The 10,369-nt window shown below is 36.9% G+C and overlaps 1 protein-coding gene across 1 annotated transcript; it reads left to right on the forward strand.

The window, feature by feature from the left end:
* Window positions 1-5,629: 5,629 nt before the first annotated feature.
* LOC145297035 (uncharacterized) lies at window positions 5,630-6,547 on the forward strand. The gene has a single exon (XM_080143258.1). The coding sequence runs from the start codon at window positions 5,630-5,632 to the stop codon at window positions 6,545-6,547; it is 918 nt and encodes a 305-aa protein (XP_079999384.1).
* Window positions 6,548-10,369: the final 3,822 nt, after the last annotated feature.

Genomic DNA, 10,369 nt, shown 5'->3' on the forward strand with positions numbered 1-10,369 from the left:
GGACAGTCTTGTTGAGCTTGAATCCACGTATTGCGAGTCATGTATGGGATAGGACAGTGACCAGCTAGTATGTCTTTTACGGTGACTTCTCTAACCACGGATTCGTCTAGGGCACTGATGAATTTACAGATTTGGCATTTTCCTTCGCAATGGATAGGATTTCGGCTGGCGTAATCCGATATATTATTTTTACCTGGTAAATGGGATAATTTGACAGGATATCGAGATATGACACTGAGGAACGTTGTGACTCTGGAGCTTGCGGAGAATGCGCCGCGTTGGAGTTTTTCATATGCTTGTACACAGGGTCGGCTATCCGTGAGTACTTCGGTGATGTTTTCTGATTGAATTATATATGGGCTGAAGTGTTTGATAGCCGACGCTATGCCCAGAGCTTCCAACTCACAAGCTAGCCAACCTGCTTGGTTGGATGTTTTACGAGCGTTGAATAGACCTGCGAGGTGGGGTTTGTTTCCTCTTAATACGAAAAGGGATGCCGCTAAGCCGGCAGAGGTTGTAGCTGCGTCCGTGATTATCTGTAGTTGGTCCTCTCTTCTAGGTAAGGTTAGGATTTTGGCTTGTTTAAGGTGTTCTTTGGCTTTGAGGAATGTGTCTTCCAGATCTGATGTCCATTTGATTCTGTCGTTTGACGAGCCCATTGCGCAGACTTTATCTAGAGGTGCTAAAAAATCTGAATGTTTAGGTATAACTTTACTTAGGAATGATCTCATTTCTTTGATGGTTTCAGGGAGATTGCAGGCAGCCAAGGTATTTAGACGATGACTTGTAGCTTTGAGGGTTCCATTGGTCCATCGCCAACCCAGAATTTCTGTCGATGTTGGACAGCAAACCGTTTTAGATGGGGATAACTTCAAGTTATTCTTATGTAGTGTTTGTAATACTTCTTCCCATACGTTGTTAAGTTCCCGGGGTGTGTTGGCCCCGACATATAGGTCATCAGCCAATTTTACCACCGATCCTTTTATCATTAGATCGCCTAGGACTTTGGACATTAATTGTTCTAAAGCTGATTCAGAGCCTGGAAGACCCATCACCGCTCTGGTATAAACATATACACCACGGAATGGTGTACAGATGCCGACATATTTCATTGATGATTTGGCCAAGGGTATTTGAAAGTATGCTTGACTTCAGTCAGTTTTAATTAAGAATTTAAACTGAGCAATATGTCTTATGATGTCATCTACTTTGGGCATGAGAGTAGGTTGTGGTTTGGTGTACTGGCTCAGTTCAGTGAATGCAGTCACTAACCGAAAGCCTCCTGAAGGTTTGGTAACAAGGAATGAAGGGTTTACATATTCCGCTGTGATGTTTATGTCTTCTGGGCGTACGAAGACACCTTGTTCGTATAGTTCATCAATCTTGGTTTGGAGTCGCTCTAGATTTGTCCGGTTATATAATGGAATGCGTCCCTTTCTTTGTGGTGGTAGAGATACGGCAACATTAATCCTGTGTTGGAAATTTCCTGATCTTCCATTGTAGCATCCGATTACCGGTGAAAATACCTGATTATATTTCTTATTTGTCGTGAAGAAGATGGTCTTTTCTTCCTGGCTAAGGATGTTCGAGGGGTCCACAGAAATTTCTGCTGACCTGTCCGTTTGTTTGGAATCATTGGTAAGAATTATTGGAGTCGGTTTCAAAGTATCACTGGATAGTGATAATTGGGTCGTGTGGCGTATCTGACATACTTGCTCATGGCGTTTGATGAGTATGGGTATGGTGGACTTGTTGGTGAGCGTTATTATATCATGATCCGGTTTCACTAGCTCACATTGGATCCATTCATCCTGATTGTTATTGCATCTAGGTTCTACTGAAACTATTTTATCCTGGTATTCAGGTGGTATCGATAAGGCAACGCTGGAACCAGGTAGTAGGCAGGTCTGTCGTAGGACGCGCAATATAGTTGCTGCTTTAACATTAGCGTGTCTTTTTATATTGAGGTATTTGAAATCACAGCAATCACCGAGGTAAACATGGTTGGTGTTTGCGCGAAGGTAAACGTCATTCTTGTCCATAAATGGCATGCCACCCAGAATGGCACAGTTCAGGTCCTTAACTACAAGTCCGTCGAAGCGAAAGCAGTGGGCTTGATTTGTGATTGGACACCTTCTCGAAACATTGAAGTGTACTTCCCCTTCTATTTCCATGGGGGAGACACCGTCCGCCATGTTAGCTTTGTGGATGGTGGGCAGGATATTTAGTTTTAGACGTCTCGCCTCGCTTTTCCTAATTAAATTAGTTTCCGCACCGGTGTCCAGTATAATGATCGAGTTTTCTTTGTTTGTTTCTACTTCCATACACGGTGATGATACAATATCTACCTTGTTGATTTTGGGGTTCTGAGGTTGTTTAACTCGGACCATCCTACTGTTGGGTCCGTGGTACTCGAAGTCTTCGTCTTCTTCTTCAGATTCCGATAAGATTTCAATATCAGTAATTTTAGATCGAAGAAATCTTCTATCTGATGTTGGCATAAAAGGGCAGTTTTGGAAGTAGTGAGTCTCTGCACCTGGTCTGTTTGCTGCATCGCAGAGGCAACATTTCGGTCTTTTTGTCAGGCAACCTCTCTGGTTTCCAGATCTTCCACTTCTGTTGATGGAAGAGTATGCTATATTCCCTTCTCTGTCCCCTATTTCTTGTAATAGGGATGGTATAGCATCACTGATCTCCGCCCTAATAGAATATAGAGTGGAGTCCCTTAGAGTGATCGCGAATCTTTGTTTAACAATGGATGGTAGTTCTCGATGGATTGCATCAAGCCAGATCATCACCGTGATGTTCTGTAATGTAGGGGTTAGGCATTCATCGTTTTCTAATTTTGATCCGCAATGTTTAATGGCTGAAGATTTTGTAATCAAGCTGTCTTCCATAAATGAGTAGCATCTTTCCCAGAGAGCCTCTTTTGTTTCATTGGCGCCACATTTAAATTTAAACATGTTCATTATGGTCGTACCGGATTTACGACAATCATAGTATTGACGGAGTCTATCAAAGATTTCGTCAATACTGTGCACCTCTTCTTTTACGAAGGTACTACTAACAACAGGGGCATGGATGCTTATAAAGCCGAGTAGTACTTTTAGGTTAATGGCTTTTTTTTTCCGCCGAGAATCTTTTCCCATTAACCTCTTGTTCATCGGTTATGAAGCCTCTGTGGGGGATGCCACTTGCGACACTGCACCAGGTTTTAAGGTCCTCCAAATAGCGTTCGAATTTATCTTCATTTTAGATATGGTATAATAACTGCTCACACCAGGCTTCGAGCGAGCCTCTTGATTCGTGTTCAGTGAGGATTCTTTGTTTAGTGCTGAAGGCAGACATCCTTTTATTTTTATTTTAATTTAAAAGTTTCCAAATTAATCACCGTGAAATTGAACAAGTTGAAAAAATAGCCGTAGAAAACTTTAATCAAAGATCAGGGTGGAGACTTTTTTTTTTTTTTTTTTTTTTTTTTACTCACTCAAAGGTGTGTTGTTATAAGAACAACATATAATTAAATCGACTATTGTAAAAATTCAATTTCTTTTAGAAAAAATAAACGAAAAATAAAAGTTCAAATTTCTAATAATCTTTGCTGTAATATGAGTGAGAGTAAAAATTGTTTTTTTTTTTTTTTTTTGTTACTTTCGTCCTTTCAATAGTTTAAAAGTTTAGTAAAGAAAACTTTTGAATTAACAACGAAGTGACTATTCGCAGCCGGCTGCGGCTATTCTAAAATGCTATTCGCAGCCGGCCGGCGGCGAAACCGGAAGTTGTCGAGAGAAACGCGCTTAGACATTTTGTAAACATTGTTTTTAAAAAATAAAAAATAATACTTCTATTATGTTTTAAACGACTGTAATAGTTTATTTTGGAAGTATATTTCATAAGGAAAATAAACAACCCACTTTAAAAACAGAAATTACGAGTTTTATATATTTTATTCGCAGTTTTTTGTTGGGGGTGTCAAAAATTCCTCCTAAAATTCTGATACACCTAGCGGGCGGGCAACGAAGCCTGTAAAATGGCGACAGGTAGAGGGGTTAATACCATCTAAACGGTAAATTTGCTGTGGGGTTGATTATCAGATTCGTTGTCAGCGACCCGAAAACCTGTGTAAGAAGGAAGGACTAAAGTGATCGGTGTTATGAAAGAATGGTAATATCGCGGTTCAAAAATATCAGTAAAAACTTTGCCAAAAAACGCAAATTATTTACTAAAAACAAAAATATTTCGCAACTGAGCAAGTGATAAGCCACGCTCATGCCGTTCTCTGCATGAGTACCCCAAATTCTCCGCTGTGTTAGTAATGAAAAACTAAAACAAATAATTAAAATGAAAAGACATGTTAAATTCTCCGCTCAAAATAAAAAATGGGAGAGAGAAAAATTAAATTCGCCACTGTGTTGGTAATTAAAAATTAAAACAACTTATTTTTTACTTGTAAACTGGTTTATTAATTGTAGAAAACAAAAATAAACGGGAGAAAAAAGCAGCTCAAAATGAAAGAAATTGTTAAATTCTATTACAAAAGAAAACAAATTATTTTTACAATTCTAGCCAAGAATTTACTTAAGATTTGTCTGACGTCACTTCCGGTCAGCTGATGCGACCGGCTGCGAATAGCATTTTAGAATAGCCGCAGCCGGCTGCGAATATCAACGGCCATTAACAAATGGCATCCGTTATTTTCTATCAATATCTGAAAGAAAATAAAAGTGAAGAAACAGTCTGATTAAATTAATTCTTTAAGCTTTAAGGTAAGATTCGTTCGGCAAGAACATACGTATGTATGTTATGTTACTAATAGAAATGTGGTGTGTTTTTTATTTATTTATTTTTTTTTTGTAGAAATGTCAAGGGGGGAAAAGTGTAAAAATTCAATTTCTTTTAGAAAAAATAAACGAAAATAAAAGTTCAGATTTCTAATAATCTTTGCTGTAATATGAGTGAGAGTAAAAATTGTTTTTTTGTTTGTTTTTTTTTTTTTTTGTTACTTTCGTCCTTTCAATAGTTTAAAAGCTGAGTAAAGAAACTTTTGAATTAACAAATGGCATCCGTTATTTTCTATCAATATCTGAAAGAAAATAAAAGTGAAGAAACAGTCTGATTAAATTAATTCTTTAAGCTTTAAGGTAAGATTCGTGCGACAAGAACATACGTATGTATGTTATGTTACTAATAGAAATGTGGTGTGTTTTTTTTTTTTTTTTTTTTTTTTTTTTTTGTAGAAAGTCTTACCGTACACCGACCCCTAGTCAATGGGCACTTATTTGCTTCCGTTTGTAAAACGTATTATTGAGGGAGGCTGAATTCTTTTGAATTTTTGGCCGCTGCCACCACGTATGTATGTGGTCAGATGCCTTTCCGGGGATAAGACAGGTTTCAACAATAATTCACAGGAGAACAGTTTATGTCAGAGACGAGACGTCGAAGTGTAGCGAGTTGTTAGACGAACTCGACTCTTCATATGAAGAGGGTATTTAAGGTAAACAAGGAGGTCACGTGATGTGACGCACTTACATTTTCCAGAATCAACTACGTGGTTCACCCAGAGGAATCCTACCCAGATCCTCTAAAAAATTGGTTTTAAGAGAGTAGTGTCCAGCGAAGGTTGGAGAACATGTTCAGCTTTGAATCTATTGGATTACCTCCCGACGAGAAATTCTCCACCTTGAATGAAGAGAAGGTTAAGCAGTTTAGAGATTCCATCACATACAAAGATGGTCTCTATCATGTACAACTTCAGTGGTATGAAGATAAATTAAAATCGGTACCTTCTAATTACAATGCTGCTATTCAGGTGCTAGAAAAGGTTAATAAGGATCTGGAGAAGAAAAACTTGTATAATCAGTATCTGCAAGTTTTTCAACAACAAGAAGACGAGGGTATTATTGAAGAAATAATTGAACAATTTAAAGACTATATATGGATTCCCCATAGGCCAGTGCTAAAACTAAGAGACCAGACTACTACCAAGGTGAGACCGGTATTTAATTGTTCTTATAAACATAAGGGCTCAGTATTATTGAACGAAGCAGCATATCCTGGAGTGAACCTGATGAGCAACATGTTAAAATTGATGATCCGATTCCGAACAAACCGATATGTCTTGTTGGCTGGCATCAGAAAAGCATTTCTGATGATTCGTCTGGCATTGGAAAAGGATCATAATCGGTTTTGCTTTTTTCTGAAGAAAGGTGAAAAATTACATTGCTACAGGTACAACCCCCTTATTTTTGGCTTCAATGCAAGCACTTTTATTTTAAATTACGTGTTAAAGTTTCATGCCGAGAAGTTCCCTTTGGATGAATGTTCGGAGGCACTGAAATCCAGTTTTTATGTTGACAACCTAGTGAAAACTACGAATAATGCAGAAAATCTATCTGATTTGTATACCTCTGTGAGAGAGCATCTGCAGAAGGTAAATTTTAATTTACAGTCTTGCAATTCCAACTGTGTGACACTCCAAAAGAAAATGGAGGCAGATGGAACGTTATCAGGATTCTACTCTGGTTGGAAAAAGGTGCTGGGGTATTAATATGACCCTGTCCAAGATTCTATAAGAGTCTCCCCACCATCATTCGACTTGGAGGCATCAACTAAGAGGAAAATATTATCGAAGACCTCAGAGGTATTTGATTCTTTGTCTCTGTATCTACCTGTGACAGTGCGAGGTCGTTTATTGATGAGAGAAATATGGAGACAAAAACTGAATTGGGATGATATGATTCCTTAAGGTGTGAGTTCTGTTTGGAGAACGTTGGCAAAAGATTTATCAGCGTTAGACTCTGTATCTTTCCCCAGGAGGGTTATAGATGAAGGAAAGGATACAAAATTATTCTTTTTCTGTGATGCGTCTAAAGCTGCATATGGGTTTGCGGTATATGCTGTACAGGATGGAAATTCATTCTTGGTATTTGCCAAAGCGAAAATGGCTCCTTTGCAGGGAAAATCCCTCCCAACGTTGGAACTTCTAGCAGTATTTTTAGCAATGAAATGCTTGTCTTTTATAAAAGAGTCCCTAAAGGACATTCCTATATAAGGCGTCTATGTAATCACAGATGCTCAAGTAGTTCTGTCCTGGATTTTGGCTGACTTCATCCAAACGAAAAATGTACTTGTACGGAATAGATTGCAGGACATAACTCAAATGTCTGAGAAAGTTAAATCTGATTTTAGCATAAAGATAAACTTTCAGTACACTTCAAGAGATGACAACCCGGCCGATTACATCACCAGAAGTTTGACTATCAAGAAATTTAAGGAAAAGTTTTCTGTTTGGTATGAGGGACCGAAATGGATAAGGCAAGAAGAATCCTCCTGGTGCCTTCGTGAGTTGGGTTGCCTTTCTAAAGTTCAAATGGAGCGGATTAGCGCTTCAGTAAATTATGCCGCAGAGAATGAAGTGGCTACATCAGAAGTCAAATTGGAAAAATTCTCCAGTTTAAGTAAGTTGATCAGTGTAATTTCACTGATATTCAAGTTCATCAACAAGTTAAAAAAGAGGGAGATCGATCCTGAGTTACAAGCAAATGCCTACCTGATCAAGACAATGCAAAAACAATCCTTTTCAAGGGAGTTGGACTTTTTGTTGGACCCTGGAAGAAATAGCATGCCTAAACTGGTGAAGAATTTGAATCTCTTTTTGAACCACATGGGCATTATACGATCGATGGGAAGAATAGGAAAATCGGAATATCACTCATATGAGGTCGAAAATCCTATTTTATTGGGAAAAGAGCATCATCTAACAAGATTGATCATTCAAGAATATCACTAAAGAAGCCAACACTTAGGCTTGGCCACAACATTGAATGAAATACGATTGGCAGGTTACTGGATACCACAAGCCAGACAGGCTGTTAAAAATGTGGTTAGTACTTGTGTGAAATGCAAACGCTATAATGCCGTTTCCTTTTCAATACCAAATTCGACCAACTTACCAGCCCCTCGGGTGAATTTTGTCAGGCCCTATCTACGGTGTGGATTTTACCAGCCATATCTATGTTAAAGGACAAGAAAAAGACTATAAAATGTACATCCTTCTATTTACATGTATGAGTATTAGGGCTGTACATTTGGAACTGGTTCCGGATATGACTGTGAAATCATTTATTCAAGCATTCATTAGGTTCACGAACGTGAATGGAATCTCTACACACCTTTATTCGGATAATGCTCGCACATTTAATGCTGCTGCCAGAATCATTAACCGGGGCATGATAGCGGACGAATTCAAGGAAAGGTTTAGCCCATATGACTTAAAACATTGCACAATTCCACTGTTTTCACCTTGGTACGGTGGTAGTTGGGAGAGGTCTATCAAGATCATAAAATCTTGCTTATAGAAAGCAATAAGAAGAGGTAAAGTAGACTATTTTGGTCTACTAACAATTTTGTCTGATGTGCAAAGGGCAGTAAATAGCCGCCCCCTGACATATAGGAGCTCTGAGGATGCTGATCTGAATGTCTTAACCCCTAACTCTCTCATGAATGCGAATGTTGGTCAGGGAATAATAATGCGGTTGGAAAACCAGGACCTGGAAACGATCGATCCTATTAGTCAAAGTGACTTGATTCAAACCCTGCATTCCCGGGAAGAAAGCCTGACTAAATTTAGGAAAGTTTGGAATAAGGACTATTTGTTGAGTCTCAGAGAAAGGGCAATGAGCTTGGCTGATTGTTTTTTTTTTTTTTTTTAAGATAAAGTAAAACCAGGGGATATAGTGCTCATAAAAAGCCCTCTGAAGACGAGGCCTTTCTGGTCCCTAGGTGAAGTTCTGCAGCTAATCCAAGGAAGTGATGAATTGGTGCGCATGGTGAAGGTGAGGAAAGGAAATGGAGCTATAGACACATACTCTATCAAGCATCTCTTTCCTCTGGAATTCTCTCAACAGCCTGGAGAACCTGACCCGATAGGCATGGAACAATCGAGTTCACAGGATATAAGCCAGGATCCTCAACAGAGAGAGAGTACTATAATTTGGATCTGAGGATACCAGACCTATTATAGCCTGCGATAGATGCAATGACTGGTTTCACTTCAGCTGTGTGGGTCTAACTGAAGCACCACCAGAAGATGAACAATAGTTCTGTCCGACTTGCAACCCTCAAGGAGTTATAACTGTTAGACCCAGTTTAGCAGGAGTCTAAACAAACTGTTTTATTCTTTCAAAGATTTTTTTTTCTTTTGTGGGGAATGTGTGAGAATTCTGAATTGGTTGACTTGCCGAGGGTAGGTCGGTGGGGAAGAAAGGGGTGCTGGTAGCTGTGACCAACACAGCCGATGGTTCGTTAATCAAAGAACCTAAGTGCCTATTCCTTACAAGTTAAATAGACATTCCAGTCACGCGTGAATCTCGTTGACTGAGAGTTAGAGTAGATAAAAGGAATGGTCACTCGACAGCTGTTGTCTTTTAGACAAACTACACTTCGACCATCGTTACCCATTTGTTACTTTTACAAGGAAAGACTGCTTGTAAACAACGTCGACATTTCGTTGCAAGACTTCAATAATTTTTTAATCAAAATAAATAATAAATATTTTTTTAATCAAAATGAACTATAAATACATTTTTAATCCAAATGAACAATAAATCATATTTCTAAATACAAAAGCAACAATAAATACTTTTTTAATCCAAATGAACAATAAATATTTTTTCTTAATCAAAATGAACAATAAATACTTTTTTATCGGCATGAACAATAAATAGTTTTTTAAATCAAAATGAACAATAGATACTTATTTAATCACAATGAACAATAAATACTTTTTTTAATCAAAATGAACAATAAATATTTTTTAACTAAAATGAAAAGTAAATACTTTTTAAATCAAAATGACAATAAATACTTTTTTAATAAAAATGAACAGTCACTATTTTTCTTAATAAAAATGCACAATAAATACTTTTTTAATCAAAATGAACAATAAATACTTATTTAATCAAAATGAACAATAAATACTTTTTTGAATGAAAATGAACAATAATACATTTTTAAATCAATATGAACAATAAATACTTTTTTAATCGAAATTAACAATAAATACTTTTTTAATCAAAATTAACAATAAATACTTTTTTAATCAAAATGAACAATAAATACATTTTTAATCAAAATGAACAATAAATATTTTTTCTAAATAAAAATGAACAATCAATACATTTTTAATAAAAATAAACAATAAATACTTTTTTAAATCGAAATATACAATAAATACTTTTTTCATCAAAATGAAAAATAAATACTTTTTTAATCAAAATAAATAATAAATATTTTTTAATCAAAATGAACTATAAATACTTTTTTTAATCCATGTTCATTTGAACAATAAATATTTTTTTTAAATACAAAA

Source organism: Euprymna scolopes, chromosome 17 (assembly GCF_053919585.1).
Source record: "Euprymna scolopes isolate OS-2025 chromosome 17, ASM5391958v1, whole genome shotgun sequence".
NCBI classification, from domain to species: Eukaryota; Metazoa; Mollusca; class Cephalopoda; order Sepiida; family Sepiolidae; genus Euprymna; species Euprymna scolopes.